This window comes from Cheilinus undulatus, linkage group 19, assembly GCF_018320785.1.
Source record: "Cheilinus undulatus linkage group 19, ASM1832078v1, whole genome shotgun sequence".
NCBI classification, from domain to species: domain Eukaryota; kingdom Metazoa; phylum Chordata; class Actinopteri; order Labriformes; family Labridae; genus Cheilinus; species Cheilinus undulatus.
In genome coordinates this window covers 977,229-1,003,513 of record NC_054883.1, presented here as the reverse complement: position 1 = coordinate 1,003,513, position 26,285 = coordinate 977,229, and the positions used below count along the sequence as shown (strand labels likewise).

Genomic DNA, 26,285 nt, shown 5'->3' with positions numbered 1-26,285 from the left:
TCTCTTCTCCGCTGACAGCCCCCCCCCCCCCCGTGAGCTCGCGCTCTCACCTGTTCTTCACTTCTTACCTGAGCAGTGAGCGGAGCTGCACGCGCTGCGGACTGAACTGAAACTTTTTACACAACTTTTGATTCCGGAACGATCCGGATCAGAACCAACAGGAGGTGGGACCGGGACCGGGGACCAGGATTGGACAAGGCTCGGGGTTGGACCGGGATTGGAACTGGGATTAGACCAGGACCGGGACCAGGATGTCCCGCGCGGAGGAGCGCGAGGATTCGGACTGTGTGTGTTCAGTGGGGATGAAGCTGACCTGGGACATCAACGACCCCAAACTACCGCAGGTGAGTCCGCCACAGAAGACCGATCCTCGTCCTGGAGGCGGAGCACCGAGGACGGTGCGAGGACCCTCCGGGAATGTTAGGACTCCCTTTCAGATCCGGATCATCAGATCTGAGGAAAACAGCCTCATTTCTTTAGATGATTGTTCCAGAACAAACAGGAAATAGAAGCTTTTAGAAAATAAAAGTCCGCAGGATCAACTAGATCTGTTTTTATTCTGTAATAAAGCTCAGAGTTTGAAGCTTTTGGAGTCTAAAATAAATCCGTTTAAATAAAATAAAGTCGTTTAGTGACGTCATGAGGCTGTAGTTTTTATTCATTTATCTATATTTTTAATTTCACACCGTTATTTTGTTTTTTCTCCACAGCAGAGAAAAGAAAAAACTCAGGAGACATTTTCATAAAAAAGACAAAAATGTTAAAGAGTTAACAAAGAACGAGCCCACCAACCCTGACCACAGTCTGGCCTTCCTTAACCGCACTGGTGATTACCAAAATCATCTTTAATGGTTCATACACCAACATGTAGAAGCTCTTTATCACAAATGATGTTTTTAATGCTAAAGTATAATTATTATTGTTATCCATGAGTTTTCAAATGTACTGATTTACAAAAAAACTGTAAAAATAGTAAAGCACGTGAATATTTCTGATTAATATGTTAAATTATAGTTATTTACTGTCATTCCTGGAGAGAAAATTGAGTTTTAGTGCTTGAATGTTGTGCTTGATTCATTTCTGACTTCTCAGAGAAGCCCAGTGAGCCGGCTCACATTTGGGTCTATTCAGTTTGAAATTCCTCATTCCTGTTAAAATGGTAAAACGTGGAGAGCTGACTGAAAATGAAAGAGTCGTCATTAAAGCACTTCATGATGCTGGACGGTCTCTGAGACTGAGGTGACAGCTGGTCTGATACATTTGTTAAGGACTGTATGTTTTTAAAACTGCACAGAAATCAAAAAAGAAAAAAGTCTTTCTCACCTAAAGAGTGAAATATGTCTCTAATTTATCTTTAAAAATCAAACTTTATTCATAAAGAGAGTTTTACAGGAGAGCAGAGCTGATCGACACAAACGTAAAAAAGAATTTAAAGACAGGCACAAAATGAATCTGATCAAATCTTCTATAAAAGAGAAAAAAATTAGAATAAGAGAAATTCAAGTTCAAATAAAATCATCAAATAAATTCATCCTGATAAAGATAAAACCGCAGACAGAAGAAGTTCTTAAATCTCCACCTTTGTTCTTAAATGTGGATAAAATAAAAAATAATTATCCTGATAATATTTATAATTATTAATAAATAAAAGCTGAGTAAATAAATGAGCTTTTTAGTTTTCCTCTTCCACCGTCTCAGAGAAAAAAACCCGACTCCTGATCAGAGAGAGGAACCCGAGGATCTGAGGGGCCGTCCTGGTCCTGGTCCTGGTCCTGGTCCATAGATTAAACTGTCTCTGGAAGGTGGTCTGGACCAAGACCACGAAGAGCTTTCACACTAACAAAAGAATTGAAAATCAGAACCAGAACTGAACCCTTTCAAAATAAAAGCATGTTAGTGACTCAGGATGACTGAGAGTCATTTCTGTAAAGCTATTTCATCCTGATTTAAACCCGATGGAACAGGCGAGCAAAGACAATGAAGACCAAATTATTATAAATAAACGTGAACGTATGAAGCTGAGAGCAGACGTCACCTTCACTGTCAACTTTTTATTCAAAGCTTCAGGATTTATCTAAAATTCATCTTCATTTTTGGGTCTAACAGCTTTTTATTGATCAGATCTTAGTGTTGAAATATAAATCAGCTTTAAATGACCCCTGACAAACAGACAGCAGATATTTATTTCTACTGAATTTATTCACAAATAAAGACTCCACATATATTTACACGGTAATATCTCTGAACAACCATGAGGATTATTTCACTGTTTAACACCTGAAAATGAAGATAATCATGTATTTCATGTATGTTGAGTTTAACGTGTTAAATGTGACACGTGAATGTCACGCTGATGTGAGCCTGAGAACACGCTCATATTTATTTATTTATTTGTTAAAAACATAAAGATGAAATAAAATCTGATCAGAAAAGAAACCAACATGTATCTTCATCTGATATTTCACTGCTTTATTTTCTCAGGTTGACTGTAAATGAATGATTTATGACTGACTCTACAGTTTAAGCATGAAATAAACTCCTCTGGTTCAGTGGTTAGACTAACTCTGAGTTATTCCTGGTTAAACTGAAACCATGAGAAGGTCTGAAGTTTAATCAGCGCCGTCAGGATCAGCAGTCGTTACTGCAGGATGATCATTAGCGCTCCAACTGCCATTAACCTGCTCCGTCATCTCATTCACTGATTATTCTGTCATCAGGTCATGATTGCTTCTGCTGGTTTAAATGATCATAAAGTCTGTTTCACTCAAATGTTTTATTCTACCCTGTACAGGGTAGAATAAAACTACAGAGCCCAAAAATAATCATCACTTTACAACAGGCGACTCTTCACTTTTGATTGATTTATTCAAGTTAAATGTTGGAAAACAATTACAGACCTTAAATTAGCATTAACCAATCAGATCAGAGCATTTGACTCTCCAGGTTGAGGTTCAGTCCGTCTGCACAAAGGTTGTTATAGTTCACTGAAACTAACTAAACAACTAAAACTACAATTCAAAAATCATTTTAGTTCACTGAAACTAACTAAATAACTAAAACTACAATTCAAAAATCATTTTAGTTCACTGAAACTAACTAAATAACTAAAACTACAATTCAAAAATCATTTTAGTTCACTGAAACTAACTAAATAACTAAAACTACAATTCAAAAATCATTTTAGTTCACTGAAACTAACTAAATAACTAAAACTACAATTCAAAAATCATTTTAGTTCACTGAAACTAACTAAACAACTAAAACTACAATTCAAAAATCATTTTAGTTCACTGAAACTAACTAAATAACTAAAACTACAATTCAAAAATCATTTGAGTTCACTAAAACTAACTAAATAACTAAAACTACAATTCAAAAATCATTTTAGTTCACTAAAACTAACTAAATAACTAAAACTACAATTCAAAAATCATTTGAGTTCACTAAAACTAACTAAATAACTAAAACTACAATTCAAAAATCATTTTAGTTCACTAAAACTAACTAAATAACTAAAACTACAATTCAAAAATCATTTTAGTTCACTGAAACTAACTAAATAACTAAAACTACAATTCAAAAATCATTTTAGTTCACTGAAACTAACTAAATAACTAAAACTACAATTCAAAAATCATTTTAGTTCACTGAAACTAACTAAACAACTAAAACTACAATTCAAAAATCATTTTAGTTCACTGAAACTAACTAAATAACTAAAACTACAATTCAAAAATCATTTGAGTTCACTAAAACTAACTAAATAACTAAAACTACAATTCAAAAATCATTTTAGTTCACTAAAACTAACTAAATAACTAAAACTACAATTCAAAAATCATTTGAGTTCACTAAAACTAACTAAATAACTAAAACTACAATTCAAAAACCATATTAGTCAACTGAAACTAAATGAAAACTAAGCTTTACCAACAAAACTAACTAGAACTAACTAAACCTGTATAGCGCGCTTATAAAATGAACTAAAATAAAATAAAAATGAAGAAAAATCTCCTTAGTTTTAGTCTTTGACACAACCAGACTGACACCTACACCAGAGTCTAAGGGGAGTAAAATGGCCTGATCTGATTGGTTAAGACTTCACATAGTGGTAGTTTTATGTCTGGAGTTGTATTCAAACATCATCATTAAATAAATAAATGATAAGTGAAGAGTAGCCTGTTTGAATACGTCTTTAAAAATGTATGACGTTCACTCAGCCCCGACATCTATCTGTACAAAACTCTAACCCCTAACCCTAACCCAAACTAAACTAAAACTAATAAAAACTAAACTTAAACTATAACTGACAAAACTAAACTAAAACTAAAACTAACAAAAACTAAACTAAAACTAATAAAAACTAAACTAAAACTAATAAAAACTAAACTTAAACTATAACTGACAAAACTAAACTAAAACTAAAACTAACAAAAACTAAACTAAAACTAATAAAAACTAAACTAAAACTAATAAAAACTAAACTTAAACTATAACTGACAAAACTAAACTAAAACTAAAACTAACAAAAACTAAACTAAAACTAATAAAAACTAAACTAAAACTAATAAAAACTAAACTTAAACTATAACTGACAAAACTAAACTAAAACTAAAACTAACAAAAACTAAACTAAAACTAATAAAAACTAAACTAAAACTAATAAAAACTAAACTTAAACTATAACTGACAAAACTAAACTAAAACTAAAACTAACAAAAACTAAACTAAAACTAATAAAAACTAAACTAAAACTAATAAAAACTAAACTTAAACTATAACTGACAAAACTAAACTAAAACTAAAACTAACAAAAACTAAACTAAAACTAATAAAAACTAAACTAAAACTAACAAAAACTAAACTAAAACTATAACTGACAAAACTAAACTAAAACTAAAACTAATAAAAACTAAACTAAAACTAATAAAAACTAATAAAAACTAAACTTAAACTATAACTGACAAAACTGAACTAAAACTAAAACTAACAAAAACTAAACTAAAACTAATAAAAACTAAACTAAAACTAACAAAAACTAAACTAAAACTGAAACTAACAAAAACTATACTAAAAATAAAACTAACAAAAACTAAACTAAACTAAAACTAATAAAAACTAAACTAAAACTAATAAAAACTAAACTAAAACTAATAAAAACTAAACTAAAACTAAAACTAATAAAAACTAAACTAAAACTAATAAAAACTAAACTAAAACTAATAAAAACTAAACTAAAACTAATAAAAACTAAACTAAAACTAACAAAAACTAAACTAAAACTAATAAAAACTAAACTTAAACTATAACTGACAAAACTAAACTAAAACTAAAACTAACAAAAACTAAACTAAAACTAATAAAAACTAAACTAAAACTAATAAAAACTAAACTTAAACTATAACTGACAAAACTAAACTAAAACTAAAACTAACAAAAACTAAACTAAAACTAATAAAAACTAATAAAAACTAAACTTAAACTATAACTGACAAAACTAAACTAAACTAAAACTAATAAAAACTAAACTAAAACTAACAAAAACTAAACTAAAACTATAACTGACAAAACTAAACTAAAACTAAAACTAATAAAAACTAAACTAAAACTATAACTGACAAAACTAAACTAAAACTAAAACTAATAAAAACTAAACTAAAACTAATAAAAACTAATAAAAACTAAACTTAAACTATAACTGACAAAACTAAACTAAAACTAAAACTAACAAAAACTAAACTAAAACTAAAACTAATAAAAACTAAACTAAAACTAACAAAAACTAAACTAAAACTAAAACTAACAAAAACTAAACTAAAACTAAAACTAACAAAAACTAAACTAAACTAAAACTAATAAAAACTAAACTAAAACTAATAAAAACTAAAACTAAAACTAATAAAAACTAAACTAAAACTAATAAAAACTAAACTAAAACTAATAAAAACTAAACTAAAACTAATAAAAACTAAACTTAAACTAATAAAAACTAAACTAAAACTAATTAAAACTAAAGTAAAACTAATAAAAACTAAACTAAAACTAAAACTAACAAAAACTAAACTAAACTAAAACTAATAAAAACTAAACTAAACTAAAACTAATAAAAACTAATTTTATTTATCTTAGTTTTTATATTTATAACACAATAACGTTTGTTTTTCATGTTTTTATTTAGCCTGAGTTAACTGAATGGATTTGAACATTTCTGCTGCTCTCTGATTTCCTCTCTGATCCGTCACAGGTTCCTCTTTCTGAGGTCAAATCCAGGTTCTAGTCTTTATCCACCGTAACAGCGGCTCTGGGTCCAAACAGGAAGTCACACCTTTAGATAAAAACACAACAACAGATTTAGAAATGTTTTAAAGAGGATGAGCTTAATCCTGACAGTCCTAACCTTTATAATAATAGTAATAATAATAATAATAATAATAATAGTAATAATAATAATAATAATAATAATAATAATTTATTATTTTATATTTCTAAAGATTTAGATTTAGAGAGAGAACAGCGCTCCCCAGGTGTGTCTTCAGGTGAGTCTCGGTGTTCTGTGGGAATCTTTACATCCTTACTTCATAACTAAACTGTAACACAGGGATGTCCAAACTGTGGCCCGGGGGCCAGGTCTGACCCTCCAGGTCCAGTATTCTGGCCCACAGAGATTAGACTACAGTTTCTACACGAGTTACTTTTTAATTTTTTAGGTATTTTTGACCAGAAAAGCCTCGTTAAAACCAAGGATCCTGGTGAAGACATGAACCACAGTGGCCACAGCGACCCATCCTGAACCAAAACCATCTACATGGACCCCCCAGCACCCTCACTCTAAATCAGTGGTTCTCAACCTTTTCAGCCCGTGACCCCCTAAATAAAGGTGCCAGAGACCGGGGACCCACACTGGAGGTGGTTGAACAGCATGGAACATTCTAGAATAGGCCATCCATAAGGAGGGATAAAGGGGGAGGTTTCTGGGACCCAGCCAAACTGGGGGCCCATGGAGGTCAGCAAAACCATGGTCCATTATGAAGTTAAGCTGTGAAAACCAAATTTTATATTTGACCTAAAGAGTAACCACTCTTACCAACAAACAAATCTCTTTATTCATTCATTCCTTAAGAGAATAATCTTCTATAAATGAAAATAACTGAAGTTCAAAACATAGTTAAAAATGGGTGAAAAATTGCTAAAATTGGTTAATAATGGCAAAAACATTTGAAGGGACGAGGGATGAACACAGACTAACGTAACCCGGGTCAGAATAACCTCAGCCCTGGTCGTCTTTCTCCAATCAGCCTCACTGATCGACATTTAAGGTTATCCGTTTCTCATCGCTTTATTTTAGTACAAACAGGTGAATGCAGGAGTACAGGGAAGCTAAGGGGGGACGGCACAATGTTAAGTTAAGCTGTGATAATCAGGGGCCATTCTGGGTTAATCAGGGGCCATTCTCTGGGTTAATCAGGGGCCATTCTCTGGGTTAATCAGGGGCCATTCTCTGGGTTTATCAGGGGCCATTCTCTGGGTTTATCAGGGGCCATTCTCTGGGTTTATCAGGGGCCATTCTCTGGGTTTATCAGGGGCCATTCTCTGGGTTAATCAGGGGCCATTCTCTGGGTTAATCAGGGGCCATTCTCTGGGTTAATCAGGGGCCATTCTCTGGGTTAATCAGGGGCCATTCTCTGGGTTTATCAGGGGCCATTCTCTGGGTTTATCAGGGGCCATTCTCTGGGTTTATCAGGGGCCATTCTCTGGGTTAATCAGGGGCCATTCTCTGGGTTTATCAGGGGCCATTCTCTGGGTTTATCAGGGGCCATTCTCTGGGTTTATCAGGGGTCATTCTCTGGGTTTATCAGGGGCCATTCTCTGGGTTTATCAGGGGCCATTCTCTGGGTTTATCAGGGGTCATTCTCTGGGTTTATCAGGGTACATTCTCTGGGTTTATCAGGGGCCATTCTCTGGGTTTATCAGGGTCCATTCTCTGGGTTTATCAGGGTCCATTCTCTGGGTTTATCAGGGTCCATTCTCTGGGTTTATCAGGGTCCATTCTCTGGGTTTATCAGGGGCCATTCTCTGGGTTTATCAGGGTCCATTCTCTGGGTTTATCAGGGGTCATTCTCTGGGTTTATCAGGGGCCATTCTCTGGGTTTATCAGGGGCCATTCTCTGGGTTTATCAGGGGTCATTCTCTGGGTTTATCAGGGGTCATTCTCTGAGTTTATCAGGGGCCATTCTCTGGGTTTATCAGGGGCCATTCTCTGGGTTTTATCAGGGGCCATTCTCTGGGTTTATCAGGGGCCATTCTCTGGGTTTATCAGGGGTCATTCTCTGGGTTTATCAGGGGTCATTCTCTGGGTTTATCAGGGGCCCATGTTAATGATGTTGTTCATCTCCAGTTAGCTGTTTTTGTGTCCTTTGACTTCCCGTAGTCATGAGTTGAGCTGTATCTCTGCTGCTGAGTGGAATGTAGGGTTGGGAATTGTTATTTGTCTGGAATATTTTCATCTGTGTTTTTTAAGTCATCCTCCCAGGATGAGTGTCAGCCTGGTAGCCATGTGCCAATGTTAAAGAGAATCAATTGACTAATAATGTTAAAAACTTTTAAATGATGTTGAAAAGTGTTGATCTATGCCCCGCCCACTGCTGTGTCAATTCTGGAAACATGTAGGCAGATTTTACCCATCATGCCCTTGGACAGAGTGTTTAGCTGTTATCTGTGGTTCAGAGGTGACTGTTAGGATCCCTTTAATAACGTTTCTGATGGATCGTTGTTTTTGATGTTAAAATCTTCTGCACCATGGGTGACGCTGTTCTCTGAGTTAAAGTCACTTCCTGTCTGTGGCGTTAGGAGGGTCAGTGAGTGAAGACAGACACAGGAATGAGTCACTTATGGACATTCGTATGTAGAGTAACTTCATCTAAACCTCGCCTGTAGCTCCGCCTCTTTCCCCTCTAATGATGCTGATTACCTTCTGCTGGTGTGAATCCTCGATCATGGTTCGATCAGAGATGAGATTAAAGAAGCAGACGTCTGTCAGCTCATCATTAATAGAAAAACACTACAAATATACATTTATTAATAAAGAAATCAGCTGATAGAACGATCTAGAATAAGTCTAACATTCATGTTTAGCTCTCTGTCTGTCTGAGAGGGTTTATGCTGACTCAGCTCTCCTTGTTTTGGTTCAAACAGCAGAAACTGGTTTTCTATTTTGTGTTTGCAGTGAAACATGGAGCGAGTCAAACAGCTGATCAGTCAGCTGATCGATATCTCTGATTAATGATGCGTCCTCATGTCTGTCAGAACTTTATTTAAACTGAGACAAAAACGGAGGCAGTGGTTAAAATGGCTGTAAAATCAAACATTTCTCTGATAAAACAATCCTAAAGTTTTGATTTCAGGCTAAATGTGGTGTTTTTGTGTTTCGGGGTAAAGATGGCACTGGTGTCTGATCAAACCCGTCTGTCTCTCTGCAGGACATGAAGCAGTGCGACCCGTTCCAGGAGTGGACAGACGGCTACGTCCGCTTCATTTACAGTGGTAAGAGACAGTGGGGGGGTCCCAGCTTTGGGGGCCGATCAGAAGGGCTGAGCCGGGTTTAGGGAGCTTTTCTCATCTCTGTAGGGCACAAGCATACTTCAATATGAGGACCAAACATTCATCGTGCATGAGAACTAAAACCCGGGCCGCCCAATCTGAGGACAAACCTCCTCCGTACTTTGGGGTGAACGTTACCACCAGAAGTCTGGCAGACCTCTACGCTCAGGCCCCCCTCCAGGAGACCAGAGACCTCTCGTGTCAAACCCTCTGCTCTCCTTTACCCTTTTACATCCCCTGACCCGTACATTCACACCTGACCCATCCCTAACCTGGGTCAGGACTAACTCAGTAGTAGGGGACCACACCTATATGATCTGATCTATCTCATTCACTCACACGCTCACCTTATGTCCCGCCCCCAACACTTCCTGATTGGCTCAGATGTCACATAAGTTCTAGCCAATCAACAGAGCAGCTTTGAAACAGAGACCAGCTTCTCCTGTGGTGCCTTGTGAAGGAAATACGGCGGCTATCTCTGAAAAACCCAACAGTCCTGGACAGTTTCTACATGATGAAATAGTTTCAACTGTAAATATTTAAATGAACACTCATAATGCACCATCATAAGCCTAGGTGTAATAATCTAAAATAAACCGTAAACCAGAATTCAGAGAATAAACCTGAAGTCCGTTTACGGTGAGAAATCTGAATAATAAATCTGATTATTATTAATATTAGTAGTGATTAAGTGTTTGATCATTGAAGCCAAAAACACGTGTAGTATTAACCAGCGCCAGCGGCGGTCTGACGCCCATAGACACACCTTTCTGCACCACTTTAGCCCACTGCTCCATTTCTGATGCCATCGGCCACGGCTGGCGGGACGTTTCCCCGAGAGAACAGCGGTTTTGTCCTTCTTGACTACCGTAGGAGCAGCTCTGTTTGAGAGCACAGCAAAAGGACTTTAGCGCCATATTTGTTCGAGGTGCAGAATAAGCAGAAGATTTAGTCTTTTTGTCTAAAGACTAAATCTAAAAACAGCTGCCAAAATAATCTGAGCAGGCATGACCCGTCATCATTCTTTCCTGCTTGTTTCCTACCTGAACGTTAGAATAAATCACTTTTATGCTAGTTGGAGAGTGTGCAGGAGAATCCTTTGAGCGTTTTTGTTGGATAAGCTGCTCTCAGACACACCTTAAGAAAAAGATGTGCCAAGCAATTTTTCCATTGTAGATCCATCCGTTTACTTCTGCTTATCCAGGGTCTGGTCACCATGGCAGCAGGCGAAGTAAGTCAACCCAGTCCTCCCTCTCCCCAGTCTTACCAGGCCAGCTGGGATATCTAATCCCTCCAGCAAGTTTTTAGCGTTCCTCAGGGTCTCTCCTCAGCTGGACGTGCCCAGAAGACCTCCACAGGGAGGCAACCGGGAGGCACGCCGATCAGATGCCCAACCACCTCAACTGGCTCCTTCTGAGGTGAAGCGCCTCTTCTTGGAGATCCCTCTGGATGTCCAAGCTTCTCTTCCTGTCTCTGAGGCTGAGCCCAGACTCCCTCCTGAGGAACCTCGTTTCCCCCGCTTGAACCGTGATCGTATTCTCTTGGTCATTACCCAGAGTTCATCACCATAGGTGAGGGTTGGAACTAAGATCGAGCGGTAGACTGAAAGCTTCGCCTGCAAAACTGCTGCACCAATCCGCCTGCCCGTCTCCAGTCCATTCTATCCTCACCGGCCCGGAGATACTTGAACTCCTTCACTTGGGGCAAAGATTCACTCCACACCCGGAGGGAGCAATCGTCTGTTTTGTGGAAGAGGACCGTGGCCTTGGACTTGGAGGTTAACAGCCGCTTCCCACTCAGCCACAAACCGTCCCAGTAAAGGCCCATGTGTACTCCCTTTAAGTACCAAAATGTATACGTCCTTTTCAAACGATGTTACCGTCACTGCTCACAGTCCTCCATGCGTCCTTTATGTTGGCATGGATGTTAACCAGTACATCCACCTGGGGGGGCAGCTCTCCAATTCTCCTTCTGTACCGACCAACTGACATTTAATTCCCTTCCAATCTCCTCCCAGCTGTTTTGTAGCATCTGTTTATCCCGGCGTCCAGGCGAAGTAACATCATAGAGATATTTAAAGTTTCGAACGTTAACATTGAGCATAAATGGGCCTTAAGAAATAGATGTGCAAAGCAGTTTCTTCAACATGAACACAAGAAAAAAAGACCATAAAGTACATCAATTAGGGAGGGCGGTCTTATTAGCATAAAAAAGTTTAAATGCTTTAATGGTCATCAGATTTAACCAGCCCACATAGAGTCCGTGATGAACCGTTGCCATTGTTGCTGCTTTTTTTCCTTTAGCTGACGATAAGAGCGAATAAAACCGTTTTAAATTTCATGTACAGGTGATGATAAGAACGCCCAGCGCCACCTCTCCGGCTGGGCAATGAGGAACACCAACAACCACAACTGTCAGATCCTGAAGAAGTCGTGTCTGGGCGTGGTCGTCTGTTCTCGAGGCTGCACGCTCCCCGACGGCTCCAGGCTGAGGCTCCGCCCCGCCATCTGTGATAAGGCGCGTCAGAAGCAGCAGAGTAAGACAAACACAAGAGTTTTTATGAACCGTACGCCGTGTTTCTGTACTAACGTGACGGCCTGTGTCTTTCAGAGAAGCTGTGTCCGAGCTGCAATGCTCCTCTAGAGCTGCTGCCGTGCCGTGGTCACAGCGGTTACCCCGTCACAAACTTCTGGAGGGTCGACGGGAAAGCCATCTTCTTCCAGGTCAGCACTGACACAGGAAACTTGACACATGATTATGGCGTCATGGGATAACACGTCTCTAAATCAAACATGCTAACCCAACACAGCCGGGGTCATCAATACTGTCTAAATCTGGATTAACATAAAAACTGTTGTAAATAAACTGGTTTAAACCAAAGAGACTGACTCCAGCCTAATCCTAACCCCCAGGCTAAAGGAGTCCACGACCACCCCCGACCCGAGTCCAAGTCTGAGACTGAAGCCAGACGAAGTTCAGTGAAGAGACGAGTCAACTCGCCGCCGTTCACGCCCAAACGGCGCCTCATTGAACCTCAGGTCAGTGACATCACTCCGCCATAGAACAGCTGTTTGTTCATGTTCATGTTGTTTACTGTTTGTTGACCTGTTGTTCACTGTTTGTTGACCTGTTGTTCACTGTTTGTTGACCTGTTGTTTACCGTTTGTTGACCTGTTGTTCACTGTTTGTTGACCTGTTGTTCACTGTTTGTTGACCTGTTGTTCACTGTTTGTTGACCTGTTGTTTACCGTTTGTTGACCTGTTGTTCACTGTTTGTTGACCTGTTGTTTACTGTTTGTTCACCTGTTGTTTACTGTTTGTTGACCTGTTGTTTACCGTTTGTTGACCTGTTGTTTACCGTTTGTTGACCTGTTGTTTACTGTTTGTTGACCTGTTGTTCACTGTTTGTTGACCTGTTGTTTACTGTTTGTTGACCTGTTGTTCACTGTTTGTTGACCTGTTGTTTACCGTTTGTTGACCTGTTGTTCACTGTTTGTCGACCTGTTGTTTACTGTTTGTTGACCTGTTGTTCACTGTTTGTTGACCTGTTGTTTACTGTTTGTTGACCTGTTGTTTACTGTTTGTTGACCTGTTGTTTACCGTTTGTTGACCTGTTGTTCACTGTTTGTTGACCTGTTGTTTACTGTTTGTTGACCTGTTGTTCACTGTTTGGTGACCTGTTGTTCACTGTTTGTTTACCTGTTGTTTACTGTTTGCTGACCTGTTTGTTGACCTGTTGTTTACTGTTTGCTGACCTGTTTGTTGACCTGTTGTTTACTGTTTGCTGACCTGTTTGTTGACCTGTTGTTTACTGTTTGTTGACCTGTTGTTCACTGTTTGTTGACCTGTTGTTCACTGTTTGTTGACCTGTTGTTTACCGTTTGTTGACCTGTTGTTCACTATTTATTGACCTTTTGTTTACTGTGTGTTGACCTGTTTTTTATTGTTTGTTGACCTGTTGTTTACTGTTTGTTGACCTTTTGTTTACTGTTTGTTGACCTGTTGTTCACTGTTTGGTGACCCGTTGTTTACCATTTGTTGACCTGTTGTTCACTGTTTGTTGACCTGTTGTTTACTGTTTGTTGACCTGTTTGTTGACCTTTTGTTTACTGTTTATTGACCTGTTTGTTGACCTGTTGTTTACTGTTTATTGACCTGTTGTTTACCGTTTGTTGACCTGTTGTTTACTGTTTGTTGACCTGTTTGTTGACCTGTTGTTTACTGTTTATTGACCTGTTGTTTACCGTTTGTTGACCTGTTGTTCACTGTTTGTTGACCTGTTGTTTACTGTTTGTTGACCTGTTGTTCACTGTTTGTTGACCTGTTGATTACTAATTGTTGACCTTTTGTTTACCGTTTGTTGACCTGTTGTTCACTGTTTGTTGACCTGTTGTTTACTGTTTGTTGACCTATTGTTCACTGTTTGTTGACCTGTTGATTACTAATTGTTGACCTTTTGTTTACTGTTTGTTGACCTGTTGTTTACTGTTTGTTGACCTTTTGTTCACTGTTTGTTGACCTGTTGTTTACTGTTTGTTGACCTGTTGTTTACTGTTTGTTGACCTGTTGTTCACTGTTTGTTGACCTTTTGTTTTTTATTGTTTGTTGACCTGTTGATTACTAAATGTTGACCTTTTGTTTACTGTTTGTTGACCTGTTGTTCACTGTTTGTTGACCTGTTGTTTACTGTTTGTTGACCTTTTGTTTACTGTTTTGTGACCTGTTGTTTACTGTTTGTTGACCTGTTTTTTACTGTTTGTTGACCTGTTGTTTACTGTTTATTGACCTGTTGTTTACTGTTTGTTGACCTGTTGTTTACTGTGTGTTGACCTTTTTTTTACTGTTTGTTGACCTTTTGTTTACTGATTGTTGACCTGTTGTTTATTGTTTGTTGACCTGTTGTTTACTGTTTGTTGACCTGTTGTTTACTGTTTATTGACCTGTTGTTTACCGTTTGTTGACCTGTTGTTCACTGTTTGTTGACCTGTTGTTCACTGTTTGTTGACCTGTTGTTCACTGTTTGTTGACCTGTTGATTACTAATTGTTGACCTTTTGTTTACCGTTTGTTGACCTGTTGTTCACTGTTTGTTGACCTGTTGTTTACTGTTTGTTGACCTGTTGTTTACTGTTTGTTGACCTGTTGTTCACTGTTTGTTGACCTGTTGATTACTAATTGTTGACCTGTTGTTCACTGTTTGTTGACCTGTTGTTTACTGTTTGTTGACCTGTTGTTTACTGTTTGTTGACCTGTTGTTCACTGTTTGTTGACCTGTTGATTACTAATTGTTGACCTTTTGTTTACTGTTTGTTGACCTGTTGTTTACTGTTTGTTGACCTGTTGTTCACTGTTTGTTGACCTGTTGTTCACTGTTTGTTGACCTGTTTTTTATTGTTTGTTGACCTGTTGTTTACTGTTTGTTGACCTTTTCTTTACTGTTTGTTGACCTTTTGTTTACTGATTGTTGACCTGTTGTTTATTGTTTGTTGACCTGTTGTTTACTGTTTGTTGACCTGTTGTTCACTGTTTGTTGACCTGTTGTTTACTGTTTGTTGACCTTTTGTTTACTGTTTGTTGACCTGTTGTTTACTGTTTGTTGACCTGTTGTTTATTGTTTGTTGACCTGTTGTTTACTGTTTGTTGACCTGTCGTTCACTGTTTGTTGACCTGTTGTTTACTGTTTGTTGACCTTTTCTTTACTGTTTGTTGACCTTTTGTTTACTGTTTGCTGACCTGTTGTTTACTGTTTGTTGACCTGTTGTTTACTGTTTGTTGACCTGTTGTTCACTGTTTGTTGACCTGTTGTTTACTGTTTATTGACCTGTTGTTTACCGTTTGTTGACCTGTTTGTTGACCTGTTGTTTACTGTTTGTTGACCTGTTGTTTACTGTTTGTTGACCTGTTGTTTACTGTTCGTTGACCTTTTGTTTACTGTTTGTTGACCTTTTGTTTACCGTTTGTTGACCTTTTGTTCACTGTTTGTTGACCTTTTGTTTATTGTTTGTTGACCTTTTGTTCACTGTTTGTTGACCTTATATTTACTGTTTGTTGACCTTTTGTTTACCGTTTGTTGACCTGTTGTTTACTGTTTGTTGACCTGTTGTTTACTGTTCGTTGACTTTGGTTAACTGTTTGTTGACCTTTTGTTTACTGTTTGTTGACCTTTTGTTCACTGTTTGTTGACCTGTTGTTTACTGTTCGTTGACCTGTTGTTTACTGTTCTTTGACCTTTTGTTTACTGTTTGTTGACCTTTTGTTTACTGTTTGTTGACCTTTTGTTCACTGTTTGTTGACCTGTTGTTTACTGTCTGTTGACCTTTTGTTTACTGTGTGTTGACCTTTTGTTTACTGTTTGTTGACCTGTTGTTTACTGTTTGTTGACCTGTTGTTTACTGTTTGTTGACCTTTTGTTTACTGTTTGTTGATCTGTTGTTTACTGTTTGTTGACCTGTTCCAGGCTCTAGGCCCTGCCCTTCTGTCCTGCGTTGACCCATCGGAAAGAATCTCCTTCATGGAGCCGAACTTCACGCAGCATTACCCGTCATTTCAGAGCCCAGAGCCGTACTACAACACCCACAATGCATTGGGAGAGGCCCCACCCACACTCCAGAAACCAGCCAATACCAGGCTGTACATGGGCCGGCCAAGTTACGAGTTCCAGGGGTACCTGGCCTCACCGTCATATCCCATGCCCTCAGACTTCTGTGACCCCAGGTCAGCCCCGCTTAAACTGACTTACCAAAGAGAGCAGGTCTAGACCACAGTCTCAGTTCTATTATTGATAAAAACCAAACATTAGTCCACTATGAGTTCAGCAGAGAGAAACAGAGTAAAGTTACACTGAAGGAGAAAAAAATCCTTAAACAGACAGAAGCCAGGAGCAGGACCAGACCCAGCTAGAAACCTGGAACTAGACCAGACTTAGGCAGTAACCTGGAACTGGAACAGACTCAGGCAGAAACCTGGAGAAGGACCAGACATAGGTAGAGACCTGGACCTGGCCAGACTCAGGCATTAAACTGGAGCAGGACTGGACTAAGTAAGAAACCCAGAGCAGGACCAGACTCAGGTAGAAACCTGGAAAAGGACCAGACTCAGGTAGAAACCTGGAAAAGGGCCAGACTCAGGCAGAAACCTGGAACTAGACCAGACTCAGGCAGGAAATCTGGTACAGGACCAGAATAAGTCAGAAACCCAGAGCAGGACCATACTCAGGCAGAAACCTCGAGCAGCACCCAACTTAGGTAGAAACCTGGAACAGGACAAGGTTCAGGTAGAAAACTGAAACTGGACCCAACTTAGGTAAAAACCTGGAAAAGGGCCAGACTCAGGCAGAAACCCGGTACAGGACCAGACTCAGTCAGAAACCTGGAATAGCACCCAACTTAGGTAGAAACCTGGAGCAGGACCAGACTCTGGCAGAAACCTGGAACAGGACCAGACTCAGGTAGAAACCTGGAGCAGGACCAAACTCAGGCAGAAACCTGGAACAGGACCAAACTCAGGGAGAAACCTTGAGCAGGACAGGGCTCAGGCAGTGACCTGGAACCGGACCCTACTTAGGTAGAAACCTGGAGCAGGACCTGACTCAGGCAGAAATCTGGAACAGAACCAAACTCAGGTAGAAAACTGGGGCAGGACAAGGCTCAGGTAGAAACCTGGAGCAGGACCAGACTCAGGCAGAAACCTGGACCAGCACCAGACTTATGCAGAAACCTAAAGCAGGACCAGACTCAGGTAAAAACCTGGACTAGGACCAGACTCAGGCAAATACCTGGAGCAGGACCAGACGAAGGCAGGAACCTGGGAGAGACGAGACTAAGTCAGAAACCGGGAGCAGGACCAGACTCAGGCAGTAACCTGGAACTCGAACAGACTCAGGCAATAAACTAGAGCAGGACCAGACTCATGTAGAAGCATGGAACTAGACCAGACGAAGGCAGTACACTAGAGCAGGACCCAACTAAGTTAGAAACCTGGAACTAGATCAGACTATGGCAGGAACCTGGTATAGGACCAGACTTAGTCAGAAACCAGAGCAGGACCAGACTCAGACAGAAACCTGGAGCAGGACCAGACTCTGGCAGAAACCTGGAGCAGGACCAGACTCAGGCAGAAACCTGGAGCAGGACCAGATTCAGGTAGAAACCTGGAGCAGGACCAGACTCAGGCAGTAACCTGGAGCAGGACCAGACTCATGTAGAAGCATGGAACTAGACCAGACTCAGGTAGTAAACTAGAGCAGGACCCAACTAAGTTAGAAACCTGGAGCTAGACCAGACTATGGCAGGTACCTGGTATAGGACCAGACTTAGTCAGAAACCAGAGCAGGACCAGACTCAGACAGAAACCTGGAGCAGGACCAGACTAAGGCAGAAACCTGGAGCAGGACCAGACTCAGGCAGAAACCTGGAGCAGGACCAGATTCAGGTAGAAACCTGGAGCAGGACCAGACTCAGGCAGTAACCTGGAGCAGGACCAGACTCTGGCAGAAACCTGGAGCAGGACCAGATTCAGGTAGAAACCTGGAGCAGGACCGGACTCAGGCAGTAACCTGGAGCAGGACCAGACTCATGTAGAAGCATGGAGCTAGACCAGACTAAGGCAGGAACCTGGTATAGGACCAGACTTAGTCAGAAACCAGAGCAGGACCAGACTCAGACAGAAACCTGGAGCAGGACCAGACTCAGGTAGAAACCTGGGGCAGCACCCAACTCAGTCAAACCTTTAATAGGAACAGACTTAGGTAGAAACCTGGAGCAGGACCCAACTTAGGCAGAAACCTGGAAATGGGCAAGACTTAGGCAGAAACCTTGAGCAGGACCAGATTTAGGTAGAAATGTGGAACAGGACCAGAATCAGGTAGAAACCTGGAGCAGGACCAGACTAAGGTAGAAACCTGGAGCAGGACCAGACTTAGGCAGTAACCTGGAGTAGGTACAGACTAAGGTAGAAACCTGGAGCAGGATTGGACTCAGGCCGAAATCTGGAGCAGGATTGGACTCAGGCCAAAACCTGGAGCAGGACCAGACTCAGGTAGAAACCTGGAGCAAATCCAGACTCAGGCAGAAACCTTGAACAGGACAAGACTCAGGCAGTCACCTGAAGCAGGACCAGACTCAGGCAGAAACCTGGAGCAGGACCAGACTCAGGTAGAAACCTGGAGCAGGACTAGACTCAGGCAGAAACCTTGAGCAGGACCAGACTTAGGCAGTATCCTGGAGCAGGACCAGACTCAGGCAGAAACCTGGAGCAGGACTAGACTCAGGCAGTGACCTGGAGCAGGACTAGACTCAGGCAGAAACCTGGAGCAGGACCAGACTTAGGCAGCAACCTGGAGCAGGACCAGACATGGGCAGAAACCTGGAGCAGGACCAGACTCAGGCAGTAACCTGGAGCAGGACCAGACTCAGGCAGAAACCTGGAGCAGGACCAGACTTAGGCAGTAACCTGGAGCAGGACCAGACATGGGCAGAAACCTGGATCAGGACCAGACTTAGGCAGTAACCTGGAGCAGGACCAGACTTAGGCAGTAACCTGGAGCAGGACCAGACATGGGCAGAAACCTGGAGCAGGACCAGACTTAGGCAGTAACCTGGAGCAGGACCAGACTCAGGCAGAAACCTGTAGCAGGACCAGACTCATGATGAGCAGACAACAACTTGAACCAACATTGACAAACATGTGTGTCTTAGTCCTCATGTTTTACAAAAGTCAAAAATGAGATTTTGATTTTTTTACATTATACCTGGATTGGTTTCATTTTTCTATGCAGGGTGACCCCGGTTCTTGGCCCCTCCTCCTCTTCGTCCTCCTCAGCTCCTCTCTCCTCCTCTTCGTCCTTCGACCCACAGTCCAAGACTCCTGGTTGGAAGGAGCTGCTGAAGACCTCAGCCCCCTATGGGGACAACCACCATTACTACAGCACAGAATACCCATGCCGTTACCCCAGCAATGCTCCGGGCTCACCTGCAGCGCTACAGACCATCATCACCACGACAACAAAGGTGAGTCCAGGTCATCAGGAGGGTCCAGTGCTGACCTTGGTGCTCAGACTTGTATGTCTGAGCACCAAGACCTGAGTAGTTCCAATGGTAGTGTCTTCTTTATTCCTATTGGTGGATTTGCAGAATGATGTTACTAATGGGAAGGCAGGTGGCAGCAATCTCATGCATGAATGGTATCATATCTTACCTAATGTAAAAACGCTCTGAACTCTTACAGTACCCGGGTGGGACTTGAACCATACAGTACAAACCACACTAACCCCTTCTCTGATCTCCCCAGGTGTCGTACCAGCCGTGTCCAAAGCCTCCTGCCACGCTCCCGTCATACCAGTCCTGTGCTCCTCCCAAGCCTCCCGGCCTCCCCGGCTGCTCCTCCCTGCTCGACGACTCCCCCTCCTCGTCCACATACTCCACCGAGGTGAAGGTGACAGAGGAGTCAGGTGGAGTCATCAAGTCTCTTTCATTTCAGCCCGAGCCTCTGCAGACCAAAACGGAGCGGACTGAAAGCTACGACTACCGCTACAGCTACCCCAACACGTACCGCTATGAGGACTACTGAGCTAATGGTGCAACAGTTACCATGACGACTGTTACAGCTACTCCAACACTTAAGGTCTACTGAACCAGAGCTCCTCCTGCTGTCGCTGCCATGACTACTGTTATTGCTACTGCTGGTACCGTGACTGTGACTACACCTACCATCTGATGATTACAACTGAACACACAACGATCACTTCACCTTCCCCAACACCTACGTTATAACCACTACTGACCGTGTGGGCCCGCTGAATCCATCCAAGCCATGCAGCTCTGGCTGCCTCTAGAAATTACTCAATGGTCATCATTCAACCCTCTTATCGCCCCACCAACAGGGACTGTAATACCACTGTATTCAAATCCATATACTTTTGCAGCTCCAACAGCCTCCACTCTTCTTGGAAGGCTTTCCATAAGATTTGGAGTTTCGCTCCCATTCGTTCTGTAGAGCATTTATGGGGTCAGGCATTGATGTCGGACCAGAGGGCCTGGCCTGCAATCTCCGTCCAGTTCATCCCAAAGGTGCTGGATGGGGTTGAGGTCAGGACTCTGTGTGGACCAGTCAAGTTCTTCATCAAACCATTTGTGCACTGGGATGCAGTCATGCTGGAATAGAACAGAAAATTGAGAGCTATGCTTCCAAATTGTTGGAAGCATAGCATTCTCCAGAATGTCTTGGTCTGCTGAAGCATTAAGATTGGCCTTCACTGGAGATAAGGGGTCTAGCCCAGATCCTGAAAAACAGCTTCACACCATTATCCCTCCTCCACCAAACTTCACAGTCAGACAGGTAACATTCTCCCAGCATCCTCCAAACCCAGACTCACCCATCTGACTGTAAACAGAGAAGATGATTGGTCATTCCACAGAACACGTTTCCACTGCTCCACAGTCCAGTGTTTTTCACAACTCCATTAGACTTGGTGATGTGAGGCTTGCATGCAGCTGTTACCATGGAAACCCATTCATGAAGCTCCTGCTGCAGTTTTAGAGTTTAATGCCAGTGAAAGTTCTAACACCATGCCCCTTAGCAATCGTTGACCCCACTTTGTGATTTTATGTGGTCTTCTGCTTCATGGCTGAGTTGCTGTTGTTCCTGAACTCTTCCACATTCTATTAATATCACTGACAGCTGACTGTGGAATATCCAGCAGGGATGAAATTTCACCAACTGTCTTATTGCAAAGGTGGCGTCATCACAGAACCACGCTGGAGTCTCTGGGCTGAGAACGAACCGTTTAGGGTCACAGATCTTTGAGACTGCATAGGTGAGGATTTATACACCTGTGGGTCAGACTGAAACAGCTGAATTTAATAATGAACAGCTGTGGTCAAATACTTTTGTCCATATAGTGTAGCATATATGGAACTTATTTTGAGATGTATGAAACAGTGGTTTACTGTCTACACCTAATGAGAGATGTGTTTACTGAGGGGAATCCTAAATGAAAAAGCAGGCAGGAACCGAGGTGGTCGGAGCGTGATACTCTGGCGGCTTGGATGCTTTCAGTGTCGTCAGCACAAACTCACACAGACTGCAGGGAGCACGACCTTTTCTGCCATGACAGACTGATGATTGGACGACTGGTGCCGCACAGACAAACCTTTTGTTCCATACTCTGTTTGGATCACCAAGGCTCTGATTGGACAGGTCATCAGGACTTAAGTGGACTGACTGGTCTCTGGTGTATCCGTGATCCTAGACGCAAATCTTACTCAGGATCTGGATTTTCTGTGATGATCTAGAGCAGACCTCCTAGAGAACCAGCTCGTTATTCTGATGTTGTCTCTTTTTTTATCAGAGCTTATTTTAATGACAAACCTCATCTTCCTGATGAAAGTATAAAGTATTAGATCCTGGCCAAAGTTAGATCATAATGAAGCTGCGGGGTTGATGAGCAGCGTGTTCAAAGTTGGATTATTTATTGAATCAGAGATAAAATGAACTGATGGTGAACCAGAGTGTTACTGACTGAACTCTTCTGTGGGATTCACGTGTCAAAATGTTTCTGAAGTCTCACATTAAACAAACTGTTGAACCTAAATTATCTCTGTTTTTATTCCAGTGTTCATATAATAAAGAACTACTACTGCCTCTACCTAAAAGAGCAGCAGAACTCAAACTCCCTTAATTATACTTAGCTGGTATCCTTCCTCAAACCAAACAAACAAATTATTAAAAAATCTGTAATTCATCCCTGTTATTCTCAGAGAATATACCAACAATCTTTCCCTTATGATGATGGGCCTTTGTTGGCAACCTTAGGCAGAAACTGAGGGGAAATAGGCCCCAACATTCCAAGCTTCACTAACATTCCATTCTCTGCTTTTGAAGATGATGTCATTCCTTGATGATGATGTCATTAAATCTGACTAAACATTCCATCCATTAAGAGACTTTTTTGGATAGTATAAATCTATTTAGATGCTATTTTATTCACTCTTAGACTTTTTTATATAATCAAATAAATGTCTTAAAAGTCTGAATTCTCAGATCAAAGTCAGAATTAAAAGATTAAAGTCAAAATTCAGCGATCAAAGTCCGAATTCTCAAATCAAAGTCAAAATTCTAAGATCAAAGTCAAAATTTTAAAATTTAAAATTCTCAGATCAAAGTCAGACTTCTAAGATCAAAATCAGAATTCTTATATCAAAGTCAGAATTCTGAGATCAAAGTCAGAATGATCAAAGTAAAAATTCTCAGATCAAAGTTAAAATTCAGAGATCAAAATCAGAAGTCTGAGATCAAAGTCAGAATTCAGAGATCAAAGACAGAATTCTACGATCAAAGTCAGAATTCTCAGATCAAAGTCAGAATTCTAAGGTCAAAGTCAGAATTCTCAGAATTCTCGTGTAAATGGGTTTGGAAGTGTGTGAATTGGATTTGGTAATACTGATGACCAATACTCCAAAGCAACCTCTGCCATCAGTGAATTATGGTATCTATTCTGAAATTAAAATCAGAATTTCAGCTCTACTTTTTACTGAAGATTTGCGCAGGCACTGTTTTAAGTTATGAATTATTTCTGTGGAATGCAAATTTTGTTTTTTGGAGCATGTGAAATTCTCTTGTTGATTCTGTGCACTGTGTTATTAAATGAGACCTGGGTTTTTAAAGCCCAGAGTATGAATGCATGATCACCTATCCTGCTTCATATACTTATTTACGAATGAAATCACTGTGAGGAAGCTTAGGTCCTAACAGAGCGGTGGCACCAGAATGTTAACGCTGTGTCACACACTGGGATGATGATTCAGAGATTCTCTCGAGAAGACAGAATTCAGAGGAGCTCAGAGCTACGTTCCAGCAGGGTCCATTATTTTCTGTCAAATCCTCCCAAACATGACTGTCTTCAGAGATGGGGGTTGGAAATGTTGATTATCTGTTGGGGTAACACACCAGGAGGATGTGACATCACAGGGGCCCCTCCAGCAGTGACTGGCGTCCCCTCCTGGGTCTAGAGCCTCCTACTGAGCAGAGTGCAGCAGAGGATCAAAGGGCCGGTGTTTGGACGGGGATGGCGTCGGTGTATGTGAGTAATAAATGTTGTTTTGACAGGAACGCGTCGAGACAGGAAGCGCAGAGCTGTCCCGGGCGTGAACCTTTAAACCTGCAGACCGACTCCCCCCTCGTCTCCCCCGTCCTCCCTCCGCTGTCACTACCTTCCATTATGATCACTCGTTACCTGCTGCAGTTTACATTATCAACTGTCAGTGCAGATTAATGTTCACGGGCTGCAGACACGCCGAACCACCCAGCACGCTCTTATTCTGAAAGGGTAAATGGCATACAACTCTTCAAAATAAAGGTCTGCTTACAGGAAATGAGACTTAGATAGTTTGGTTAGCACACAAGTGACAGTGACCTTGACCATGTGACCTCAGAGCCACAGGTGAGACTGGCAGGTGACCTCACTAGGTGAGCTTCCTGTCTAAAGACCAGGTGAGAGTGCAGCTACAGGTGAGAGGGACTGGTAAAACATCAGCTGACTGCCCAGGTGAAGGAAGACTGCCTGATTGGTGTCCAACACAGCATGAGAACACCTGATCAGGGTCCAGGTGGAACAGGGCCGCCTTTATAAGAGGAAGCCAGATAAACGCCACCTCAAACATTGGGTTTACGAGTCGTGGTGAGTTTAGCGACGTATTCAGAGATGGGGAGCCCGTGGATTTATTTTTTTATTCATGTAGACCAAGAGGAGCCACCATGAGGGGTCATCTAGACCTGGGCTCTCAGCTGGGGGGGTTGAACCCTAAAGTGGGCTATAAAACCATTTTTAGTGAATTTCAGATTGGTGCCTGGGAAAAGATAAAAAGCCAAGCGTCTATGACGTGCTTTTATTTTGAAGGGTATGTCTCTATCTCAAACTGGCGTACGCCACTTTCCACCAAAGGTTTTTGACATGCAGTATCAAACCTGGTGGTAAAGCGTGCTTAGATACTCCCAAACGTTCGTACGAATGTTTGGTACCAGGTTCAGACTGACGGCTACATGGCAGCTTTGTCTCACACCGTCACTGCTTTAGTACGGCGTGTTCAAGCTGTATGTTGTCTGACTCCCTGCCGTCACAGTCCTGTCTTTATTCTTTAGATTTACCTCAAAAAATCTCAAAGAGGTCAGACTTATCATAGAAACCAAAGAACGAAAGGACTGCATCCACAGAAACACCAAACCAGACTTTTAATTTGAAAAGCACAAACCAGAAGTGTTGCGGTCCGGAGTTTATCTTACCTATAATGTGGTCATAAATATCCGTTCACACAAGGTAAATATGTCTGCCTCTTAATAACAGTACTGGAAAAACCAGATTAGTAAATTTCCCCTGATTTAAAAAAAGAAACCAAACGAGATGAATGAAGCACCTTTCATCTACATTCATACATTTAAATAAAAATATATTTCATCTTCTAACTGTGCAGCTCTCCTCCTCAGCGTTACTAATGAACTCACTGGAATGTTCCGTCAGTGTCTCCTACCATTTCAGACCACATTCTAAGTTTAGTTTAGCCGACATGATCGGGCCAGGGGGGGAGCCAGTGGTAAACTACTGAGTCCGTCTGTTGGGACTTTTGAAGCAACAAAACAAAAGAGGCCGGTGCCGGAACGGTCCGTTTATTGTACAGCGCGAGGCCGACCATCTACGATGGCTTAGTCTGCCTGAAGCTTCATACTGGTGCAGTGAATAAGCGCCACCTGTTGGCTGATGTAAGGAGGCGTTTCACAGACTCTCCTGCACAGAGCTCACTTCTCTGACTGCCAACGGTTCGGATCTGCAGGCTCTCAGGCAGCAGATCCAGGACCGTAGACTTAGGACCTGAGTCGGCTCATCTTTGATGGGCAGAAATCTAAAGTTCATGTGAAGTTCTATTCTTATGTTATCAGTGTTTCTTCATTTTAAAAGACTGTTTTATACACATTTAGTTGTGCCAGACATATTTTTTCCACTAACATTTTGCTGCTTGCTTACTACGGGCTAAAAAGGAATCTTTTTGGGTACAGATTCTCTGATTCCTATATTTAATTTGACTTGTTTGAGTTTAACAAGTTTTTGTTTTACTAATTTTATTTTCTCATCAAAAAACACAACTCATCCAGAAGGGCGTGAGCATACTGAACTCACAGTCGTCCGTGGTGCTGTGAGTAGCAGCAATGCTAACAATCTGTGTTTCAAACACCCATGAACAACCATAGACATAAAATACGTAGACGCCTCAGTGACTGACTGTGACTGTGTTTGCCTGCTGCTGCTAAATGTCAACGTGTCGGCCATATTGCCAGAGGCAAGACCGTTCCATAAACAAATGCAAGTGTATGAGGGATGAAGGCCTTCTGATTAAAAAACACACGTTTACATTTAAGTGATGGTAATGAGACGTTTGTATATAAAGTGCTTTAAAGGAATACATTTTGTTCATTAAATGATTCAAAATGACTGAGAGCCAGAAAATGAAGTTATTTTAAGTATTCATTTACTGCAACTGGAGGTGTGTCTGTGTTTCTTACCTTTTAAAACTTAAATGACACATACATGCTCATAGAAAATTTACTAAATTATTATATTTACAATAACATGCCATGGTTAAGTTAATATACAGTGTGTATATATATATATATATATATATAAATATATATATATATATATAT

At 41.0% G+C, this 26,285-nt stretch overlaps 1 protein-coding gene across 1 annotated transcript; it reads left to right on the top strand.

The window, feature by feature from the left end:
• Positions 1 to 251: 251 nt before the first annotated feature.
• gcm2 (glial cells missing transcription factor 2) lies at positions 252 to 20,162 on the top strand. The gene is made up of 8 exons (XM_041814636.1): positions 252 to 344; positions 9,477 to 9,540; positions 11,945 to 12,133; positions 12,208 to 12,320; positions 12,510 to 12,635; positions 16,054 to 16,310; positions 19,372 to 19,642; positions 19,884 to 20,162. Exons 1-8 carry the CDS (start codon positions 252 to 254, stop codon positions 20,160 to 20,162), a joined length of 1,392 nt encoding a protein of 463 aa, XP_041670570.1.
• Positions 20,163 to 26,285: the final 6,123 nt, after the last annotated feature.

Coding starts and splice junctions, on each gene's coding strand:
- gcm2 (XM_041814636.1), top strand. CDS start 252: ATGTCCCGCGCGGAGGAGCGCGAGGATTCGGACTGTGTGTGTTCAGTG. Junction 345..9,476: donor ACGACCCCAAACTACCGCAG/GTGAGTCCGCCA, acceptor GTCTCTCTGCAG/GACATGAAGCAGTGCGACCC. Junction 12,321..12,509: donor GGAAAGCCATCTTCTTCCAG/GTCAGCACTGAC, acceptor CCTAACCCCCAG/GCTAAAGGAGTCCACGACCA.